The sequence below is a fragment of the Siniperca chuatsi genome, linkage group LG6, assembly GCF_020085105.1.
Source record: "Siniperca chuatsi isolate FFG_IHB_CAS linkage group LG6, ASM2008510v1, whole genome shotgun sequence".
NCBI lineage: Eukaryota > Metazoa > Chordata > Actinopteri > Centrarchiformes > Sinipercidae > Siniperca > Siniperca chuatsi.
Window position 1 is genome coordinate 22,444,436 of NC_058047.1, and position 23,586 is coordinate 22,468,021.

The 23,586-nt window shown below is 39.4% G+C and overlaps 3 protein-coding genes across 3 annotated transcripts; 2 read left to right on the forward strand and 1 right to left on the reverse strand.

Moving 5' to 3' along the window:
* Nucleotides 1-1,220: 1,220 nt before the first annotated feature.
* On the reverse strand, nt 1,221-7,942 carry prdx6 (peroxiredoxin 6). The gene is made up of 5 exons (XM_044200869.1): nt 7,625-7,942; nt 5,426-5,582; nt 3,405-3,548; nt 2,630-2,776; nt 1,221-1,571 (listed from the first exon to the last, which is right to left on the reverse strand). The coding sequence occupies exons 1-5, from the start codon at nt 7,714-7,716 to the stop codon at nt 1,446-1,448; spliced, it is 666 nt and encodes a 221-aa protein (XP_044056804.1). The 5' UTR covers nt 7,717-7,942; the 3' UTR covers nt 1,221-1,445.
* A 142-nt stretch (nt 7,943-8,084) lies between these two features.
* plpp6 (phospholipid phosphatase 6) lies at nt 8,085-17,808 on the forward strand. The gene is made up of 2 exons (XM_044200867.1): nt 8,085-9,422; nt 12,571-17,808. The coding sequence occupies exons 1-2, from the start codon at nt 8,930-8,932 to the stop codon at nt 12,936-12,938; spliced, it is 861 nt and encodes a 286-aa protein (XP_044056802.1). The 5' UTR covers nt 8,085-8,929; the 3' UTR covers nt 12,939-17,808.
* A 130-nt stretch (nt 17,809-17,938) lies between these two features.
* Nucleotides 17,939-23,492, forward strand: LOC122878284 (flavin-containing monooxygenase 5-like). The gene is made up of 11 exons (XM_044200870.1): nt 17,939-18,124; nt 18,866-19,004; nt 19,157-19,345; nt 19,448-19,613; nt 19,767-19,909; nt 20,017-20,216; nt 20,469-20,604; nt 20,690-20,909; nt 21,009-21,081; nt 21,694-21,946; nt 22,076-23,492. The coding sequence occupies exons 2-11, from the start codon at nt 18,873-18,875 to the stop codon at nt 22,223-22,225; spliced, it is 1,662 nt and encodes a 553-aa protein (XP_044056805.1). The 5' UTR covers nt 17,939-18,124; nt 18,866-18,872; the 3' UTR covers nt 22,226-23,492.
* The last annotated feature ends 94 nt before the right edge of the window (nt 23,493-23,586 follow it).

The window sequence follows — 23,586 nt, forward strand, 5'->3', positions numbered from 1 at the left end:
TTCACCTTCAGACTACTTCAAGTAATTAATACGATCCTCCGCCATGCACTTTTGAGGGTTGAATAACTCAAAGAGGAACCCTACACTTTAGTCCTGGCTTCTGTGTCTCATCTACAATTGTAGTCAACTTGCTGAGATGAGTTTGCTGAAACTGAAAAATGAGTGTCAGTTCAGTCCTTCATCTGTGTCTGCAATACAGAGATTTGATGTGATGCTTTATAGTTTTATATACACAATCCTGTGTATTTTTATTGAGGTAATTTAGCCATATTCTGTTTTTATTCAGCTGAACTGAAATGAAATAAAGATTAATGGGAGAGGAGTTTTTTGTGAAATAATGGATAATTGTATTTCTATGGGCCTCCAACAGTTATTGAAATTAAGCCATGTGTGAGACGTTTAGAAATGTCTCTTTGGAGAAACTGCTAACTCATAGACATCTGAAATGTGACATGCGGCCACAACTAGACACTGCTTTTTTGTAAAAAGTTTACAAAAAGGTTGAAAACCACTGGTTTAATCTGAAGACATTTTCTGAATCATATTGTTTTTATTTTAAATGTAAAATCTTAATCTGTAAGTAAATGTAGTCAAGTAAAAAGTACAATACTCTATTTGAAATGGAGAAGCATAAAGTATCAAAATGTACAAATACCTTAAAAATTATACTTAAGCAAATGTACTTAGTTACTTTCCACCGCTGCCTCTTCTTGGGCTGTTAAGTTTCATCTGGATAATGGCATTTAAAAGGCATTGACATGAAGCATAGAGCAAACAGAAGTATCAATTTAAAACACCAATCCATGGTATATTAAGACATTTAGGGCATTAGCCTACAATGCTGAGTTGGCAGCATTTACTCTACAAATCTATTTGTAACTTGTTTTGCCTCAACAACACTGCTGAAAGTAGATATCAATTTTAATTCATGGTAATTGAAATGAACTAGACATTTGAGTACATGTGGTACCACTCCCTATCACTGCAATTGTTTGTAAGATTGGCGCTTACACCCTAGCTGCTGTCAGAGGATACCATCAGTGGGTGAATCATTGTGCATAGTCTGCCACCTATTGATATAAGATGGTACTGCAGCAAAAGCAGCATGGTGATTTTCTATTTTAGGTTGTAGAAGGACACCTAGTGGTACAGTAAGTCATAGCAGAGGATGTTGTCCAAAACTGTGCACAGTGTGAAAAGATTCAAAGATTCAGAGGACATGTGTGAAAGTGTGTTTATTGAAGGAAGGTAAACAAGGCACTGTACAATGACACTAGAAATGCTCCTGGTTCATTGCTGGACACATTGCATGACTAAAGAAAACTAGTCATCAAATCAGATAAGTGCATCTGTGCTTCTGGTCAGCTATATATGTGAATTATCATCCAAAGATTTCCAGGTCAAAGAGCAGTAAACTATAGCAGGATGTAGTCTTAAGTGTCTCTTCAGGGCTGGGTGTAGCGCAAGTATTTCTTCCCAGAAGGCACCTCTTTAGTGGTAACACCGTTGGGGAAGAGAGCAGCAGCTTCAGCCTCAGACAGCGAGGGAATGACCATGACTTTGTCGCCAGGCTGAAAGAGACAAGAACAGAGAAGTGTATTTCAGAAGCAGGGCCTAGTTTTAATTAAAGTCTTACAGGAAGCCTTCACTGTAATGATAATTATGTAGTAGCATCATATGGCTCCTGTTTCATGTAGCTTTTGGTCATTTTCTTTAAAGTTCTCACTAAAAATGAGGTCACAGACGCTTAAATTGTTTCTTTGGAAGGAAAGCACAACATTTTTTATGATCTCTAGCTGTTGTTCTTATGGAGGTATAGCATGTATTGTAAGTCAGGTTGCTCAAGTGTGTGTGCTAAATGAATGTAATCGAAATATGTAAAATGTAAGATGAGACAGTTAGCTTAGCACTGGTCACTGCTCCAGGTCAAGAAATAGTCAGGCACGTAACCCTCCCCCATAAAAGAATTGAAACAATGAAATATAACATGTTAATTAGTGAGCTTTACAAGAGTTCCATGGGTGTATTTTGTTACATTTAGACAGAGTCAGGCTACTTTTTCCCCCGCTTTCAGTAATGCTAAGCTAAGCTAACTGGCTGCTAGTTGTAGCTTCATATTTAACGGACCGATTAGAGACTTGTATCAATGTTCTTATCTAATTCTCAGCAACAAGGCCTATAAGTGTATTTCCCAACTATTCAAAATATTTCTTAAAAAAAACGCTAATGATTTTTTATAATAATAATAATAATAATAATAATAACAAAATAAAATAAAAATAAATAAAAAAAAATAATGACATCACTGATAAAGCTGTTTCCATTAGATTAAAGCTGATGCATTTTATTGATCAGATGTTGAAGGTGGGTCTTAACTTATTTCTTCTAATAACATTATATAGGACATGCCAGTGTATCAAAGCATTTGTGCGCCATTTGCAGACTGGCTGAATAATGCTAAAAGCAGGGGCAACAGAAAAATGTTGTGCTGTATGTGCTTTATGTGTGCACAGTTAATGTATCTGTCACGTCAACATTATCTGTCTGTAAAGAGGGCTATGCATCCATTTTTGTTTCCTACGATCACCCAGGCTGCTGACTGACATGAACAAACGGTTTAACTGTGTACCTTCCAGTCGACAGGGGTGGCAACCTTCTTCTGCGCAGTGAGCTGCAGAGAGTCGATAACTCGGAGTAACTCATCAAAGTTCCTTCCGGTAGTGGCAGGGTAGAGGATGGACAGCTTCAGCTTCTTGTCTGGGCCAATCACAAAGACCTAAAAGGGGGTTAGGATAATGCAGGGTCAACATAACACAGAATGCACTATTCTGGTGATAAAATATGTCCACAATTTAATTCAACTGTTCAGAAAAGTTTACATTCCCCAGAAGCATAAAAATATATTTTTCCTACAAAACATGTCATCAAATCCATTTTCATGTACAGAGTTCGATCCTGTGAGAAAGATTTAGACTGCTGCCTGTTGCCACATGAGGTTATCACTGAGATTCAGCTAACCTAAGCAACCAGCAGAAAGAGAAGACGGGATAGCATTTGTTTAGATGCCGTCACTGTGTAAAATGTGGCCAATCAACAGCCTGTATGGCACAAAGCCATAATTTTGCTCTGATTTGATGGGCCAGCCAAATGAGGTGCCAAAGCCTTTCACAGGCAAGAAAGTCTGTTCAGGACAGATTTTTCTGCACAAGACCATTTTTTACTCGCATTTGGTGTCTGTTAATTCTGGATCATGATACTGTGCTTTGGCGTTTGTTTTTCTCTGATTACAATCACCTGCTTTTTGCATATCAAGATGACGGTGTAGTGCTGTAATACAAAATATGTCCAGCACTGGTGAAGAGGCCATTAGTGTTTGAGTGTAAAAAGGAAGACAGGTGTCTTACACAGCGAGCGGTGAGGGGGATTCCATCCTTGTCTCTCTCATCGGGGTCAAGCATGCCCAGCTGGACAGACAGCACTCTCTTGTCATCGGCGATGATGGGGAAGGGCAGAGCGCTTTCAGCCTCACTGTTAAATGCCATCACATCCTAAACAGAGGGAAGGGACACATTCAGCCTTTACACCTTTGTTAATGTGTGTATGTCAGTATCCTAAGTTAATCACTCCATGATTAACTTAGGATACTAAGTTAATACTGACAGCCATCTCCATCATTGCAGCACAGGTTTGATGACCTGAGACCTTTAATCTTTAACTCTTGCATGAGCCATAAATGGTTCAGTAGCACGTTACAAGTCCCTATGAGGGCCATGAACTAAGTGGTCCGTACTGTTGCCTCACAGATATTAACAATAATCTGAGTGGGCAAAGAGAGCAAATATTAGGCTCAAAAAGCATGTAGTTTTCAACTTTTTTTGGTAGGGAAGCAGGTGGTGTTACTGTTGTAAAATCAAAACCACACACTTCCTTTAACGGACACTTTCCCAGTAAACATTCCCTCTTGGACCAATCACTGGCCTTTCTGAGGAGGCGTTGTTGTAATGTGGTGACCCAGTTAAAAGCAAATCACAGTGAATCCAGTCTGTGCTGAGGGTAGGAATTACCTCATGAATATTTGAATCCTCAGTTTCCACCAATTACCACAGGGGCACATGCACAATAACAATGCTGTTCAGAATTAGAGGCAAGCAAGAGCAAAGTAATATAATATTCACAAATTATAATTATCTTGACTGATGGATACCGTTTTATTCCATATATCTGCCATTAAATTCACTAAAAAAAATGTAATTTAGTAAAAAAAGAAAAATCAAATCTAGATAAAAAATGAATTATTTTAATTGCCTTTTTAACATTTTAATTATATTAAAAGGTGCAGTGTGTAACATTTAGGAGGATCTATTGGCAGAAATGGAATATATTTATAGGTATGTTTTCATTAGTATATAATCAGCTGAAAATATGAATCGTTGTGTTTTCATTACCTTAGAATAACAATCTACAGAGGGAGCGGATCCCTTTCTACAGAGGTTGCCATAATGCACCACCATGTTTCTACAGTAGCCCAGAATGGACGAACAAACACTGGCTCTAGATAGGGCCGTTCGCGTTTTTCGCGAGTTTCTTCTAAACGCTGGGAAGGCGAGCGGTATTCAATCACAGCTTAATGCCACTAAATCATACATACTGGTCCTTTAAAATAAAAAATTACATTTAATTAATTAAATTCAAAGAAAACTAATTTGATTAAATTTGATCAAAATAAATAAAATATAGATTAAATTAAATTGAAATAACAAATGTAAAAATATAAAATCAAATTCAAAATTTAAATTCACAATAAATCAAATTTGAAATTTAATTAGATTAAAATAAAAATTGAATTGAATCAAATTAATATATACATTTAATTTTAATCTAATTTAATTTTAATGTTATTAAATACATTTTTAATTTTCTTAGTTTTTTTATTGATTTTTTATTTAATGTTTTAAAACATTAAAATTAAATTAGATTAAAAATTAAAATATATTAAAATTGACAGATTGGTGACTATTTAATGTACACTTAATGAACTGTTAAACAAGAAGACTGCATTTTTGGTTTGAAGAATAATTCTCACAGACAGCTGAGATATTTCAAGTTAATCAATGCGGCGAACTTTTTCCTGTGTCCAAGTAGTGGAGAGTTGTACGAGCTGCCATCTCCGGTGTTATTGGATTGTTTCGAGGTGGAGTTGGAAGATACTACTAAGACACTACTGTCAATGTCTCTGCATAGAAAGTCACCTGCAAGCTTTAAAATGTCAGTGTTAAGCAATGAAAGTAAGTGAGCTTTAATTACTTTCATTAAGTGTCACTCCACCCACAGTAGCCTGACCTGATCACCGAAATTATCCTTTCAGTGCTTACACACCACAATTAAACAGAGGTAGAGGTATACAGCGTGTGTGTGCATCCCCAACCTTGCTCCAGTTGCAGTGATCCTCAACACTGTCAATCGACAAGGCAATCATCTTCACACCTCTTTTCTTGAACTCATCGCTGATCCGTGCGGCACAGGCGAGCTCAGTGGTGCAGACAGGAGTGAAGTCCCTTGGGTGGGAGAACAGGATACCCCATCTACAGAGGAAAAACAGACAAAGAAATGGAGGTCTTTGCTCTACACGTCATTTTCTTCAGCCTACACTCATGTATTCCTATTTAAAACTGATCTTGCATAAAGTTCAGAGTTTATGGACTGGCCATGTTACGTCCTATGCACAAGTTCAAGTAATCAAGCTAAATGAAGTGGACTAAAGGTCAAACCTGCACAGAGTTAAAATAATATTTGCTTCCATGTCCCCGAGTATTAAATGCACCTTACATAACTAATTTCTTAACATGTACATTTATTCAGTCTTATGTGTTTTCTGTATTTATGTCCGTTGTTGTGCATTTGCGTCTTGATGCACCCATGTTTCCCATAGAGTCTAGAATTTAAGAAGAGCCAAAAAAAAAAAAAAAGAGAGAAAGAGCACAAGCAGTGGGAGTTGAGACAACAGAAGAGGAAGAAATGGCTATAAAAAAAAAGAAAGACAGAGAACATTGAGTCTCAGTAGAGGAAATTCCAGCCACAGATTGAAGCAACAGGTGTCTGTGAATCTGGCAGACTCAAGCTCAAGACATTAAATCCAGCTGTGTTGTACTGAAAATAAACAATGTGTTTGACAAGGAGGGGGTGAAGGGTAAGACGGATGCAACAACATCACTGTGTAACACTTGAAATTGTTGGAATCACATGGGTTTTCTGCCTCACATGATTCCTGTGGAATTACTCATCAATGTGTTGTAATGTGCTATCACAAGGCAGGGGCAAGAGAACAGCTTTGCTCCTCACAGGCATTTTGATCACCTGATTATGGAGTGACCAGAAGCCTCGATTAGATTGGGGCCATCCCAATTTGTTCAAGTAGAACAAACCCTAGACACTGACACAGTTGCTAAGGGGAATGTGTTGAGATGCTGGACTTGATTTAAACATTGACAAGAAGTAAAAAAACAAATCATTTGATTTTTTGCTGCAAAACCCTCTGCTTTAAATTTGTATTAAACAACATAGTCCACACATGGGCTATTCTAAGACAATTGATACTTGTGTTTTTTGCTCTGCTGGGTTTGCAAATTGTGACTTTTCCACTTGGCTACCACTAAGGAAAGGAGGTAGGCCTAGTTATTAATATGCAGTTATTATAACTGGGTGGTTTCCTTATTTTGACACCATCACGAAATTAGAGCCAGTTACACTGTTGCAACACCATATCTGATCATTCACTGCACGCCCAACCTTCAGGATAAGCAAATACAGGGGGGATCAAGAGAGAATAGAAGATGCACAGTCAAACACGTAGAATTAGATTACTCTGAAAAGTTTTTAGAAACGGCTTTAATTTTTATGTTGTTCAACCCACTATATTGGAACAGGTAAATACTGTTAAAATCATTCAAATAGCGATTGCATTAAGTTGTTGGAGCATGATACTCTGCCTATGTTCATCAAAGGCAATAGTAATCCTTTCTCTCTGCTGTTATACAAAAAAACAGCTGAGAAAGCAGGGTTGGGCATTAGAGCTGATGCCAACATGGGTGCAAGCAATGAAGCACAGTTCCAAGTTCACACAAACAATACAGGCCTTGTCCTGACTGCGCTTACACCTCACTGAGTCTGGCTGCCATTGCTCGGTCTACCGCTAGGACCGCTCTATGTTGATTTTATCCATTCAAAAACACAAATATAACTGTTTAAAGCTTGTAAAAAAAAATGTGTATGTGTATTATATCACATTTATGGTATATTATCATTTTCTAATCCAACCAGTCATGCTTGTGTAATGCTGTCTGTGTCAGCCAGCAGGTGTCTCATTGCTGTCACAGTGAGATCGCGGTTCAAGTCCCTCTCTGGACTGGTGTGTCAGGTCGCTATAAAACCAGGCGCCTGGGTTTTGAATTCAGAATGAATCCTTACTCAGATCAGGGGACGCGCAAGCTTCTCAGTCTCACAGCCCGCACACACCCAGCTACCATGGCTCAATCAAATGGTGCACGGTTACAAGCACATTTCAACCCTCGGAATAAAACAAAGGAGTTACAATGTGATTGCCTGTACGGGAAGCTTGCGCACTTACGAGCTTCCCAGGAAATCGTGGAACTTGATCTTGCCGATGGTGGTGTCGGCCTCGAAGTTGGGGAACTCGTCTCCCAACAGAAGTCCAGGCATGTCGCTCTTCTCAGCAGCTCAGACACAAGAGAAAGAAAGGGGATTGCCTGCCTGGCTGGCCTTCTTCTTATTATTATTAATCTTGTTTTACGGCGGTTGGCATCCAGCTTATTGGTGCATTTCCGCCACCTTCTGCTCCGGAGTGTGGATCAGGCAATAGACGTACAATCTAAATCATATGACGCCTGGCTGGCCTGCAGTGATCAGCACCACATGAACGGACCCGGATAGGGGCGGGGTTAACTTCAATTACGTAGGTCGAGCGTTTTTTTTAAATACTTTAACAACTTTGTTAAAATAACAAACACATTACAAGCAGAAAAGCAAAAAATAAAATGTATAAATAGGCCTATATATACAAACAAATGTATGCAAATAATTAATACATTTATAAAATAAACAATCAATTTAATAAATAATATAAATAATAATCTTGTCCACAATGTCTCTTAAAAGAAGGGATGTCTTCAGAGTTTTTTTGTTTTTGCAGATCTTACAGACAGAATTATAGACAGTCTAAAGTTCTACATAAAACAAGGACACATTTGGTAGAAATTGAAGAAATCTGACCTCCGCTGCTTTAAATAGCCTGAGCCTTTAAAAAAATGAAACAAAATATTTGTGACCTGGTTTTAATGATTTATGTCTTAAAAAAGAAGAACAATGGAAGAACAATGGAGCTTAGTGAAAAGTCAGTAAGTATTGAGAGACAGGCGTTGGGTTTGATCTTTTCATGGAGTTTACAGACAGTGAGAAAAACGAAATAACTCCACCATTATCCTTTAAAACATTTCCGATATGAGAATTATTACATCATTCAAAGAGATCCTTTCCACCGAGGCACAATCTAGGGATTACTAAGGGTCCTTAACTCAGAAACCAGCTCTCCAACTCTTTTATTTGATTTCATTTTATTCTATTTATTTCTATTTTAGGGTCAATGCAATGTGACTGCTGCCATAGCAACGTGTCCAGGAGTCAGAGGAAACCGCTCACGTGTAAGTTTCTAGAAGAACACAATTTCCCAGGTAGCTTTGCGAATAGAACAACAAAGATGGCGATTCAGCTCAATGTAACTGGACGTGATATGAATTGTGAAACGTACAACAGATGAGCTAAAGGAGCGACAACCCGCACAGCACTGCAGAAAATTTACCACTGCGGTGCAGCTACATCACACCTACGTGTCTACGTCGGTACATTAACAGACAAAATGCCTTCTCCTAAAGCTAAAAACACCGGTCGCAGCGGAGGAAGCCCGGTGCTCGGCAGCTCCAACGGCCGCTACGACTTCATGTCGCTGACGAAGCCGATTAACCGGTCCTCGCCGCCGCACCTCCTTCAGCGGCAGGGCTCCGACACAACCACCGCCCGCCTCCGAGCCTCGGAGAGCCCCACTCGGCGCCGGGGCTCCAGCTCCTCCACGGGCTCGGCGAGCGGTCAGGGGCTTCCAGAAGAGGACGGTATACGGCTCAACCCGTCCTTCATCCGCGTAGCGCTCAGCTCCCTGCTCGCCATCGACCTGTGGCTGTCCAAGCGGCTGGGGGTGTGTGCCTGTGAAGACTCGTCCTGGGGCAGTGTGCGCCCGTTAATGAAGCTGATAGAGATATCGGGACATGGCATCCCTTGGCTGGCTGGTACCGCCTACTGTCTGTATAAGAGTGACAGTGCTACAGGACAAGAAGTTATGCTCAACCTTCTCATGGGTAAAAAAAAAACGCTATTTGTGTTCCTCCATATGTCACTCCGTGTCTCTCTAGGAGGGAATTAACACAGAAATCTTTCTTCCCTTGTTTTCATCTGCCATGCGCAGTTCTTCTATCAGAGCTCACAAGTGATCCCACCTCCCATGAGCATTTATGTTCATTTTCTGACCCATTTTAACTTCCCTGCAGTGCTGGCAGGTTCTCACCTCATCTGTTGTTCATTCTGGCCCTAATCCATATCTGTGCAGTTTCCCCTACCCATCTCTAGTTATAACCTACATGTTGTTTCCTATAATATATCTCGTCCCATACTAGTGTAAATCACGTCAGCTTGGCAAACAGGTGAATTCTTCTGATTTGCAAATTGTTATATTGTGTGAAATGTAGAAAGAAGTGCCATCTAAGTGATGTCTTATTTTGTTGTGACTTCTCTGTGCCTTCAGAGGGTGGAGTCCAGTCAGCTGTGGTAGCCTGCTCCAGATAATCCTGAATTTGTCTGACTGACACTTTGTGAGACCACAGGAAGGAAATATATACTATGAGGAAGTAGTGAGGTTGGTTTCAAGATTATCAGAAAAGCGAGGTGTACACCAGTGCAAGCTGCAATGCAGGCCCATCAGAATTAAAACACATCACACCACCAAGCTTTATTCACTAAATGTTTTCTGCTATCTTGTCTTCATTAGGAGGGTCCCACCATGAGTACAGCATGGTGGGCTGGAGAAGAGTTGGGAGAGGGGTTTTGAAGCTCACACTGGTCTTCAGTTAATCAGACATAGCACAGCCGTTTTTTTTTTTTTTTACTTTAGATTGATTTATGAACGGTAATGCAGCTTTTACTTGGATTGCGTCACTTAACAGTCAGTAAAAATCTATAAGGAATTAAAACAAATTCTGCAAGCCAATAGGCGCCCCTCATTTGAACTTTCTTCACTGAAACCTGTAAGTGCACTGGCGCATCCAGTTTGTACATCAAGAATGGCTTATTGTCAGAGGAAGAGGATTTGTGTGTGTTTGGCGTTTTCAGTGCCACAGTATTTGAGAGAGGTCACATTATGTTCCCACATATGTTCTCAGAGGTCTGGTTGTTTTGCCCAGTAACACGAGCCCACAATGGCAGTTTACTGTGTATACTTAATTTTTCATTTTGCTTGACATGAACTTTTCTGACTTGTTTTTTTCCTGTGTGTGGGTGAATGTTTTTTTCAGGTGGCAGTAATTATGAGGCAGGTAGAGGCAAGTCTGCCTCTATAGCTGCATTTTGCTCAGGTTAGAGAAGCTGTGAAGAATGCTTTCTGCATCTGTCTGTGGTTTATCAGACAGAGGGGGGATCTCACCTCGCTGTTTTTCAGGAAGTACTGCTGCAATAGGGAAGATTGCTTCAAGGGTACACTGAATGTTAATAGTATTGGATAAATAATTTATTTTTGCCACCAAACATCAGTGGTCATTTAATATTTAGCAGTCAACCCTCCTGAATGCCTGATCTTAGACAGTAAGCAACAGTCTTTGGTCCTCTGTATAGACCGTTTTATCTGCATTAAGATAGACCTGTTTTAACCACCAGAAGGCTGTTTTTAAGAGGTATTAAATGATTGTGCATGTAAGCCAGGTAAGAATTAAGAAAATCCCACTTCATCATAATTACTTGAAGCCACCGTTTCTTCAGGATTCTGACATGGACAAAATACTGCCCTCAAATCAAAATGACAACTTATAAATGAAACAGCAGGCTGCAGTTCAATTTCTGAGCCAGTTGTACACTCTAGTTATGAAACACGGCTTTTAACAACAGCAGTTATTTGACTATTGAGTAGTTTCTATAATTAAGTAAATGTACTGTTGCATATTCATTTTGCTGATATCCTTTCATTGGACTCCCGGCTGCGGTTGGCTCAGTGCCTCCTGAAAGTTGCATACATTTTTCAGCACTGCAGCCCTGGAGAACATCAAGGACTTGTTCACACAAAATACTTTTATATGGTCAATGCAATGACACAAATTAAATAAATTCCACTGGGCCAAAGTGGAGGGCAGCTACCACCCTTTTTAAATATAAGCTGCAGACATAAGCCGCAGGTTTCCTCCAGATATGATCAGCAATGCTCTGTATACGGTAGCTCACATTTATTCATTGTACTATCACAGTTAGTTACCCATGTCTATCCCATATCAGCCATGCTGTCTATATTTACTGGATGTGAGGATTTAATACATACAGTTTTAAATAAAATTGTACAAGCTGTGCCTGAAAGCCCCGTAGGGACCAGTAGTTTGCCTCAAATACACTGTTCTTGATCTCCAGTTAAACGGGAGCCAACTTTGTGAGACTGCAGGGCATCCATTTTGACTTGTAATCGCAGAAAGCACAGGTGCAACTAATAACATCAAGGATAGCTCTGCTCCATATAAGTGTGCCGCTGGGCCTCTGAGCCAGCATGCACGATAGGCCTTTTTTACAGAAGACATTTTGGCATGTCACAGTAGGAAAAGCTCAAATTAATGAGGGTCCTGGCATTGTTCATGTTGGCTCACTGTCACACTGTCATGGCTTACTGGGACACTTGAATAGAACAGAGCCATTGTTAATGATTTCAGTAACACCTGTGCTTTTCCTGCTACACCCTGACACACCTAAATGGACTGTAGCCATTATCACTGTTATTAATTACACCTGTGTTTGACAGTAGTGAGAAAGTTCTATTCTGGATCATCATTGTCAGGTTTTGTGAATCTGGATAACTTAAGTCTACGGTGAACTAACAGTCAAACTCGCACATCACCTGATCTGCTTTGTGCAATTGACCAATTAACATTTGCTCTGGGCAATACATGTTTGTAAATCTACTGCACTATAGGACAGGCCACATTTACCAGTCTTGGGGTTGTGAGTAGACACTTTCCTTTACCAAAAATTACTTTTTATAGGCTGGCTCTGACTTGTGTAAATCATCCCAACAAAAGAAACTAAGCTATTAGGTGACATCGGTTTGCTTACCAAGCCATCTATGTTTCTATTGTGATGCAAATCTGCGCCAAGGACAATAACCACTTCAAGTGTCTCATATCTGTTTGCCAATGGCTTTTGCATTAATACTGCTTTGTTTCTTCATACAGTATAACACATCTCCCCCTTCATCCCCTCCAGGCCTGCTGTTGGACCTGGTCCTGGTTACCATTGTTAAGGCAGTGGTGCGTCGGCGTCGGCCAGCGCATAACCGTATGGACATGTTTGCCACCTTTTCCGTGGACCGCTACTCCTTCCCTTCGGGCCATGCCACCCGTGCCGCTATGTGTGGGCGGTTCCTGCTGGCTCACCTCGTGCTGGCTGCCCCTCTCAGGGTCCTCGTCCTGCTGTGGGCCGGCCTGGTGGGGCTGAGCCGAGTGCTGCTGGGCAGGCACAATGTGACTGACGTGATGTTTGGATTCTGGATGGGCTATTGCCAGTATAAACTTGTGGAGATGCTGTGGCTCTCACCTCAAACCCTGCAAGGGCTGCTGGGGCAGTTAGTTTAATATTAAGGACCGAAGGAGGAGGTGACATGGAGGTTTAAATCTTGATTGTAAGAGCGCCTGCACACCTTTTGTGTTTTAGACTCATATATAAATGAAATGTATTATTTTACTTTTGACTAGAGAAGAGAGGTCTATCAAACACAGTTTTGGTCTGCTGTTATCTGACACTTAAGTTCAAAATCCCACTTTCAGCCCTCACTTTAAGGTTGCAGTGACTAGCCTGTCTGTAGTAGATAGTACAGGATTTGTCAGAATAGACCAGTGAGAAGCAGATTTGTCCAGATTACCTCCTGCGGCCACCTCACTCCCCTTACCGGCCTGATTCACGGACAATATGAAGTAAACTCCTTTTTAACTCTAACAGTTGTTTTGGACACTGGAAATGATTTAAACTGCAAGTATACTTTTGTTGCTAAGGGAGTGTTAATTTCAAAGTCTGACTCAGATATACCCTAAAATTTTACATCGCAGAGGAGAGGTATAATAATTAATGTGAATCATTTTCTTTAGAAAATACCCCCACTTTTTTCTTCAACTAAGCTTTATTCAATTAATGCAGAAGCAAACAGCAATAAGTAGTTAAAAAAGTACTGTAAAAATACTGTAGTATAAAAGTTAATAAAAACATTAGTGGGACTGTATCCTAAGTGGTTCTACTAACAAACCCTGATGAAATTCCTTTTTTAGAGTGTCAAAGTGTCCAGTAGCAGCTGCTCCCAAACTGCACACTGATATTTCACAGGCAGTATGCACACCGTTGTAAGACCCCTCCTGTTATTGTTGTAATTTGAGGCCAGGGTTAATGGGAGCACCTTGCCCTCCTGTCTTCAGCTGTCCTCTTTCTTTGGGACGATTTCTAGCCTCTAAGCTCTCTCCTCTGACTGAACTTTTATGTCCTCTTCACACGACTACTGATATGAGTTTCAAGTAGACACACCCAAACCCCTCATAAACATAAATTTCACCAATTTATTTGACCAGGCCATTCTTATTTCTTTGACAGTATCACTGTTTCATTAATAATCAACCAAAACATATCACATAATGCTGATTACTAATTACTAAGGATTACTAAACTTTGATGGATTACATACACTTAACCTTATTGTGATCAGGTGATGCACAAAAACATAAATCATTTTCAAATAATTTTATTACGGAACATACAGTTGTAATATGATGTGAATATACATGAAGATGTGTATGTGTTTTAGTATTTTAACACCATATTACTGCTTTTATCAAACTCGTTAATTATTAAAATGTTTCCCCTTAAACAAGGAAAACAACATTACCTGATTTGTGGGTCTAAGGGAAGAAATCATCATTTTCCAACACAATTTATTCAAAGTCAGAAGAAGAGTGTGTGGGAAGCCTCTTCTCTAGGCATTGACGGTTTCAAATGGCGTAATGAGGCTGAAGACTGACACACTGTACAATACATTGTCAGTAAGCAGAAAGAAAGCTGCATATTGAATGGACTCGTGTTTTATGTAGTAGGGTGGTACATACTATATCTTTACATTTTCATTGTTAAGTAATGGACCATCCGTTCACTAAATGTAACTTGCTAAACTGAAGACAAATAACCACAGTTTGGCTCAGTAAAGGAGTCACAGTCACTGAACATGGACAGGTCTTTTCAGTCAATTTCATTTGCTATTAGAAGTTAAACAAAGAACTTTATTTGAACGGCGAAGTGGAGTTGGAAACACGAAACAGCACCTCTGTTATCTGACAAAACTCTTTTTGTTTACATAACACAATAAGTTAAAGAATATGATTAGCTGTGGTTTTATTGACCAGTTAGTGGCCCATAGTCTGGCAACAGACTCACATCAGTGACAGTTAAGAGCTTACTAGTTTTTTACTGATTCACAACATCATACATCTCTTTTCTAGTACAAAACTAAGCCCTTTATGGCATTACATGAGCAAATTTGAAACTATCTGTGAGTCAGTTTTCAATCAAGATCTTGCTCCTGTTTTGGGGCAGCATGCCACTAATCTGGGCACCTTTTTATAAAGTATGGAATAAGGTGTGACTGAGATCTACCTACAGCTCAGCGGAGGGAGATGTATAAATACCTGAAATGTGATCAATCACACCACAAGTTCATACTTGATCACTGAGGATAATATTAGTCATGAGCCCATTTACTAAATCTCAGTCCAAGCAGATTTGGAAGTACTGAAAATTTAAAACATTGATTTAGATTCACAATTATGATTTGATTGTGGTAACAATCACAGAATGCATTCGATTTCATTGGTTCTTACAGTGGGTAATGAAAAACAGAGTGGATACGGGGCAGTTTAAAATAATAGAATTGAATAATTTTTTCTTACTTCAAATTTTGTTCATAGAAATGACAGCTTACTAGAATTCTGCACTGTGAAAACATTCCTAAAGACACCAGCACTGTACTTTTTTTTTTTTTTTGCTCCAACCATGTTTGCAAGCACTGCAATAATTCTAGTCTCACAGACGAAGATAAACTAGGTTTATTCATTAGTAGATTGAGTGAGAGATTGATTAGTAGATTAGTTTTGAAAAACGTACTAGATTGTGTAACTACGCACATCATTTCCCATCAGCGCCATGGTAGCACAAGGTTTTAAATTTGCATGAGTGTTGGGTCAGTGAGGACGTCTTGACTGTTTGTTTTGTAATGGCCTGGTGTGCTGCCATGGTTCATGGATCAGTGGTCAGAGTTTGAAGGTAAAGTTTTATAACATGCTACGTGACAGGAATAGATGAACATACAGTTCTATGTGACATACTCCCATATCTCAACTTGGAGACAGTTTTGTGAAAATGTTTGTGAATGTAAAGAAAGTCCTTGCCACAATTTCTCATCTACTAACTCTAACGAATGTGATGCCACATGGCACTGTCTATGTCAAATAATGGTTGGCTAGATTTCTCATGATTTTTATGTTTTGTCATGTGTTTTCACAATGTTTACATTTCCCACTAATTCTCAGTTGAAGATTCACAAAGGCAATCATCTGTAAAGAGATTAACAGCCAAGTGTTGAACTGTTGCATATCTTCCCACAGTTCTTTTGTGATGATACTTTGACCTACTGAACTGGTCTTGAATCTTAATGTCTCAGACGTGACCCTGTGGGTCAGCATGTGTGTTTGTTTGAGGGTTAATCCTTACACGCTGACCTACTGACCAGGCGGTCAGTAGGTCAGTGTGTGTGTGTGTTTAGGTGCGCATACTATTTCTCAGAAGCAGCATGTTTGATGATTAATCGATATCCACGCACTGACCCACTGACTGTGGATTGAATGCCAGGCTGAGATCCAACATTAATATTACACTTTAAATGACGGCAGTGGTCAAGATGTAACACAGATGTGTGTTTTGACGTTAGCGTTAGCGACCCATACGTAAGCCATTGAGGGCACAGCATGTGAAAAGTTGTGGTTAACTTATTTGTGCCCTGTCAGACATCTGTACCAAATCTGAAGAGCAAATGAGACTTTATTTTTTCTGATGGATGATGTGTCATTTAAGCAATAATTTTGCTTGTATTCAACTAACCATGAAATCAGAGGATTAGCCTACATACACGTCAACTGCCTTTTTTCAGTTCAAGCTAAGTGGAAGCTGAAGGGCATTTCCCCAACTTAAATCCAGTTTTTATTGTCAGATAAGTATCATGAAATGCAACTGTTGAGCAGAACTGCTCATATTTTTCCAAAAAAGTTTAAAGAAAAGTAAAGGAAGTGTTGTGCATGTGATCCACTCATTGACTACATGCACACAGTTCTCCTCCTCGCTGAGTGTGTAGGGCATGACCGCTCTGCCAGGAGGAAGCAGATCATTTAATAAGTTGCACAACAGTAGGCTCTGTCGCGCTCACTTTACACACACACATCTTGGCACTGCCAGAAACCAGAACTCGTTAATCTACAAGTGCCATCTAATTTCTCTGTTTGGGGGTCTGTTTTAATTTGTCTGTTGATTAGGAGTATGATCAGATATGTGGAAATATGATTTCTGTGCAAATGTTTGATGTATGAACCATTGTTGAACCATTTTTTGACAGAAAGAATGTTTTAGTTTTTGTGTCTGTTTAGTTTTTAGAAATATCCTGCTTTTTGACTGTGAGCCACTTATGTGGCATTTGCCAGTTGGTCCAAACCAGGTCCAAATAGCTGGTATGAACCAGTGTAGTTTAGTAGACTGTTCTCTGGTACACTGGTGCCCCATTGTAGACCTCATACATGCTGTGCCCTCTCTCTGCAATAACTGCCCTATGAGCTTCCCAGTGTGAGCGATAAGATGACCAGCGAGAGGTTGTAGCTTCCAGCCTTTCTGTTTCATTAGCCTTCTGTCACATATTTAAATATGCTGGACAGTGAACTTTGTGACCAAATGATTATTATGATTGATTTTTGTGTTGTCTTACATGTGGATATTGAGATGATGCGGAAACCTAAGAAAAAAAGACATTTATCACAATGATTATAGAATAGATTTGCACATTCCACATGTCACCTGTTTACTTCCAGGTTGAGAAACACCACCGTGAAGAAAGATGCATTTTGTTGTTTATTCAGCTCTTATTCAGTAAATGTCATTTATTCTTGCACATTGGCAAACATGAAGCCAGCTAAAATATATTTCACTGCACTCAATTTTGCCCGCTGTATACTATAAATTATATTGTGTGTTTCCTGTATAGACCTTATGCTTAATGTATATACATATGCCTGTATGGTCATGTGATTACACTGTTATGTTCAGTGGATTTGAATGTGCTGTTCAATATTCTCTAAAGGAATATTCTATTCCTATTCATGAATGATTTGATTGTACTGATTTTTAATTAAAAGGGGAACAAATCTGAAACTGTCTCATTTCATGTATGACTGATTGATAGATAGAGTGAAGTGTACAATCATTGTTACTCAGTTACTTATCAGCATTCCAAATTCCACCCACTTGATTTAACTCTGAGGACACAAATTGAACTTTAGTCAAAGTCAAACCCATTGGATGTGGGTAAATACAACTTAAACTGATAGTCGCCTTTTTTGGGCAGGACTAGAGAGGGGAAAAAAGAAAAGAATGTGCATCTTAACTCACCGTCTCAGTATAAAAGTCTGTGCTCAGGTGACGCTTGTTCCACTTGATAGGCACAAAAAACCAACACACAAGGATCAAGGTAAGAAGGAGAGCTAATAACCTTGTCTTTCTGGTACATTTTACTGCAGAATTCTGGTATTTTTAGTGCCATTGGTGAGTTAGTTGGTAATATTTTAGTGAGATGTGTTATGTGACCTATTCATGTGCAAATGATTGAAGTGCAACATGACTGGATCAAACAAGAAAATTGACTTTTTTTCTGGTTATCAAAGGAGTGCAAAATAGTTTGTGAATGGTGAATTGTAGATAGGCTGATTTCCACATTTTGCCCTGACACAATTACAACACTAGTAATTAATAGTTTGTAAAAAAAATTAAAAAAAGAAGAGTGAAAAGATTGCACAGCACAGAGTTTATTAATCTAAACAAGGACTAAAACAGGACTAATCTAAACAAGGACTAAAACTTTATGCCGAATGCAATCATAAATATTCTCAAAGCAATTCTGTAATCAAATGCAAGTTGGGGTGAAAAGATGTTAAGATATTTGATCTACCTTCCTTGTTAAAGTCTCACTGGAGCATTTTAAACGAGCTGGGAAAGAGACAGAGCTTTACATATTAAACATGAAAACACACAAAAAAAATGTTCACATTTACATGTAGTTCTTTTGATATAGTGCATTTCTAGTACACTTGCCTTTAGCATGAAAATACTCAGATGACAGTGGGTGGGACTGAAAGGTACACATTTGGAATTATGTACTAAAATCTGATGACAGTGATGAGTTATAAACTACTTTTCCCTTTTGTTTATTCAGCTCCGTCATGGTGCACAGAGTAGCAGTGATCGGGGCAGGGCCTTCTGGTCTGACCAGCATGAAGGCTTGTCTGGATGAGGGCATGGTGCCAACCTGCTTTGAAAGCAGTGATGACATGGGCGGACTGTGGAAGTTCAAGGCAAGTAGGGGCAAGTTGTCAAGTACTGACAACCATTTTGTGTTTATGCCCCAAGCTATTCAAGGGAAACTGGATGAGATAGAGTTTCTGTCAATCTTACCACCATTTTTCTTTTCCTATGTTTTCTGTCATTTCAAACCTCTTCTCTGCAGGAAGTGTCAGAGCCAAACAGGGCCAGTATCTACCGATCCCTAACCATCAACATCTCCAAGGAGATGATGTGCTACAGTGACTTCCCCATCCCTGCTGATTACCCCAACTACATGCATCACTCTAAAATCCTGACATACTTCAGGATGTATGCAGAACACTTCAAACTGCTGCAATACATTCGCTTCCAGGTAACAAAATCCCCATGAGCAGAAAGGAGTACGTGGTTCATTAAACATTTTCACCATTATTTATTTCTATAGATGAGCCTGTCATTCATTTATATATTTTAGACCTCGGTGAAGAGTGTCAGACAGAGGCCAGACTTTTCTCGTACTGGTCAGTGGGAAGTGGTGACTGAGAATAGAGATGGACAGGAGGAGAGGCATGTCTTTGATGCAGTTATCTGCTGCTCCGGTCACTACACCTACCCTAACCTGCCGCTCAAAGACTTCCCCGGTAGAGACACCGTTTACATACATCTTGCCCAGGCTTGCATTAATATGAGGCTGATTTTTACATTCTATGCTAAAACAATTATAGCATTTTCACTTCTTGCTCTTAGCACAAGAGTAACACAATATAATGAGACATCATTCTGCTGTGTTCCAGGATTTGAGACATTTGAAGGAAAACATTTCCACAGCTGGGACTACAAGGGGCCTGAAGACATGTACGGGAAGAGAGTGGTGGTCATCGGCATCGGTAACTCAGGAGGAGACATCGCTGTGGAGAGCAGCAGAGTTGCAGAGCAGGTTGGGGAGTCTTTTCTGATTGCTCATGTCTTCCTTTGATACAGGTATTGATTCAAGATCATTCATGCATGTCTGAATGATGTCTGTCTCTTGCTCTTGTTCTGCAGGTGTACCTGAGCACTCGTCGCGGTGCCTGGGTCATCCGGCAGGTTTCTGACAACGGCCTGCCAGTGGACATGAAGTACAACACGCGCTTTGTCCACATCTTGTTCCAGCTGTTGCCAATCAACATCCTCAACTGGCTTGGCGAGAAGAAACTCAACGCCATGTATGACCACACCATGTATGCCCTCAAACCCACACACAGGTAGGTGCTGTTAGGACCACACAGATCATTACTCTGCATAAAGTCTCACTTCCTCATATTGTTGCTGAAGTGTGCAGGGAATAAAGTCAATCACATTTAAGCATTACAACTCATGATGAAGATACGTGTGTCGAATCTGTGGATGTACAGTATTTAAATTGGAGTGTGAGTCACTCTCCCTCTGTCATTATCATCCAAATGTCTTAATCTCTCCCTTGTTATTCTCACTACCTTCTTCTGCTGCCTCAACAGGCTCTTCAGTCAGATCCCAGTGATCAATGATGACCTGCCTTTAAAGATTCTGTCTGGGTCGGTCATTATCAAACCAAATGTGAAGGAGATCCGTGGCTCCACCGTGGTGTTTGATGATGGCAGCATTGTGGAAAAGGTCAGAAAACTTTGTTTCCAAGGATACCCCCAAGAATTTATCTTTATTTCAAGCACAATTTAAGCTTGTCTCTTCCTTTTTACAGGTGGATACGATTGTGTTCGCCACAGGTTACAGCTATGATTTTCCTTATTTGCCAAGCAATGCTGTGTACAAGTCTGGGCACCGTGTGGGTCTGTACAAGCATGTTTTTCCTCCCAACATGGAGCATCCCACTCTGGCTGTTGTGGGTTTCATCCATGCCCTTGGAGCCATCATGCCCCAGGCTGAAATGCAGGCCCGTTGGGTCACACGTGTCTTCAAAGGTGAGGCGGCATGTCCAGTTTATCACCTGCCACTAGTCTAGATACATTCCAATCACATCAGTCTATTTACCTCTCTGTCTTCTGTCTTTTGTTCTTCAGGATATAAAAAGCTGCCCTCAAACCACGCCATGAAAAAGGCTGTTGAGAAAGACACCAAGGATATTGACAAAAAGTAAAGCTCTCAGTATTCCTTTGCCTGATTATTTGTTGCAACCAACATTGTCCCTTCTTCTGTTATATCCCTGAGTGAATAGATGATAATACTTGCATTTCTAAAATTGCACTGATTTTTTATTTTTTTTCGGGGAGGGGGGGCACTTGGGGGCAACGGAACAAGCTGTAAACACTAATTAATTAAATGTTAGCAGACAGTTACTGATTACATATCTAGCAGACACAAAGCAACATTAGTATTCATTTGGAGTCGTGCTTGTGGTCACTTGATTAATGTAAATCCAACATTCACTCTCCTTTAGTTGTCTGGAGTTTAGTCTCCATCAACTCCTGAGGGAGATAACAAGCTCTTTAGCTGCTAAATGTTAATATGAAACTATTGATTCGTGTAACTTTAACAAAGCCTGTTTAAGTACTCTTTAAACCTGTTTCAGGAACTTTTAACATTTTTGGCAGCAATGAAATTCTTCAAATTAAATGACTTTATTCATGGATAGTAAACACACCGGTCAGAGTGACAAAGAATGCTATATTTTATACTCATATTGAACTTTTCAATTCATTTTAGTGTGGAATTTCTGCATTAATATCTGGTTTATGCTCTCCACAGTTACATTGTGTCAAAGTTGACACCCCTGCAGGTGGACTTTGTTTCCTACATGGATGACATAGCAGGAGAGATTGGAGTCCGGCCAAGTCTCCTCCGGCTCTTCTTCACAGACTATCCATTGTTTAAGAGGATTCTGTGGGGACCTGTCACAGCCTACCAGTACCGCTTGATGGGACCAGGGAAATGGGAGGGAGCTCGCAGGGCAATCTTCACCCAGTTTGACCGCATGTACCAGCCCCTAAAAACCAGACAGGTCTGAAATGAACACTGTTTCTTCTTACATGACATGCTAAATGCATAACCTGTCCCTGAGTCCCAACTTATCTGAACATTAAGTACTGTACGTGTTAATTACTCAAACCTTACCACCTGTCTCTTCCAGCTGAAGGAGCAAGAGGCCTCCATCATTGGTCGCCTGATTAAGCTGAGCCTAACCGTCATGGCCGGAGGAGCTGCCGTCTACTACATCCATGTGCGCAACCCAACCACCATCCCCACCATGCTGTCCAAGCTCCGTCCACAAACAGTCTAAACATGCTGTATTGATCAAATGATGAAAATGAAAAAAAACAGTGGTGGAAGAAGGACTCAGATATTTTACTTAAGTAAAAGTAGTAATACCACAATGAAAAAATACTCTGTTACAATTAAAAGTCCTGTGTTCAAAACTTTACTTAAGTAAAAGTACATAAGTATTAGCAGCAAATTGTACTTAAAGTAACAAAAGTAAGCATACTCATTATGGAAAAAGGCCCCATTCAAAGTGTTACATGTATTATATATTTATTATTGGAATTGTATTCCTGATTTATTTCCGTCCAAGCAGCATTTGAATATTGTCATGGTAGATTTAATTTTAACAACTGTATATACTGTTGGGTAGTTTCATCTACAATAATCCATCATTTTATAAACTGATCATATTTTTGACGAATAAAATCTTGATATGAAAAGTAACTAGTAACTAATGCTGTCAAATAAATGTAGTGGAGTAAAAAGTACAATATTTCCCTCTGAATTGAGTGTAAAGTAGATTAAAATAGAAATACTCAAGTAAAGTACCTCAAATGTGTACTTAAATACAGTACTTGAGTAAATGTACTTAGTTACATTCCATCACTGAAAAAAAACACTCAAACCAAATACTATATCTATACTCCTGTTTGGGTTGTGATTATAGCAACAATTATAGGGGTCACTGTCTGAGCTGTTGATTAATGCTAGGTATTATTGTATCTATATGTGCAGTTTTTTAAAATGTTTAAACTTGTTATGTGGCAACTGTTTTTCCAAAAATGTTCATGTGCAAGTAATTTACATCAACAAAATACGTTTTAGAGGCGCAAAGGGAACAAATCCTGGTTTATATTATATATCAACACGACAAACTGTTCACATTGAGCGGCAAAATGTTGACTGCTAATGATTGTTGTCAACATTTTTCTTTTTTTCCCTACAATATCCATTCTTTGTAGTATCCCAGTCATAGTTAAATATTGAAAAATCAGCACTGAGCTAAAGAATAACAGAGGATCCAAACAAATGTCTCCAATGTCAGAGCCACACACTTCAGTACATCCATCAACCTTCCCGACCTTCATACCCTTACAATACTTTTCCCTGCACTGCATGAAGGTCACACCACCAATTATTCCTTTATAATTTCTTTGTTGTCTGTTGAGATTCACTGGATTATTAAATGTCAAGCACAACTAACTACACTTATTTACATCTTATATAACTTAAGTAACCATGAATGTGGAGTGTTTTATTCATATATATATATATTAGATGTCTCATCTGAGTGTCTTGTGTCCAGCTTTATTGAAAAAACTATAGAAATATAATGGAATAGTAGGCATACAAGTGGCCATATATGAAATAAAAAATAGG

Coding starts and splice junctions, on each gene's coding strand:
- LOC122878284 (XM_044200870.1), top strand. CDS start 18,873: ATGGTGCACAGAGTAGCAGTGATCGGGGCAGGGCCTTCTGGTCTGACC. Junction 20,217..20,468: donor GCCCTCAAACCCACACACAG/GTAGGTGCTGTT, acceptor CTGCCTCAACAG/GCTCTTCAGTCAGATCCCAG. Junction 20,910..21,008: donor GGTCACACGTGTCTTCAAAG/GTGAGGCGGCAT, acceptor TTTGTTCTTCAG/GATATAAAAAGCTGCCCTCA.
- plpp6 (XM_044200867.1), top strand. CDS start 8,930: ATGCCTTCTCCTAAAGCTAAAAACACCGGTCGCAGCGGAGGAAGCCCG. Junction 9,423..12,570: donor TATGCTCAACCTTCTCATGG/GTAAAAAAAAAA, acceptor CATCCCCTCCAG/GCCTGCTGTTGGACCTGGTC.
- prdx6 (XM_044200869.1), bottom strand. CDS start 7,716: ATGCCTGGACTTCTGTTGGGAGACGAGTTCCCCAACTTCGAGGCCGAC. Junction 3,549..5,425: donor ATCACTGCAACTGGAGCAAG/GTTGGGGATGCA, acceptor CCCTCTGTTTAG/GATGTGATGGCATTTAACAG. Junction 2,777..3,404: donor TCCCCCTCACCGCTCGCTGT/GTAAGACACCTG, acceptor ACCCCCTTTTAG/GTCTTTGTGATTGGCCCAGA.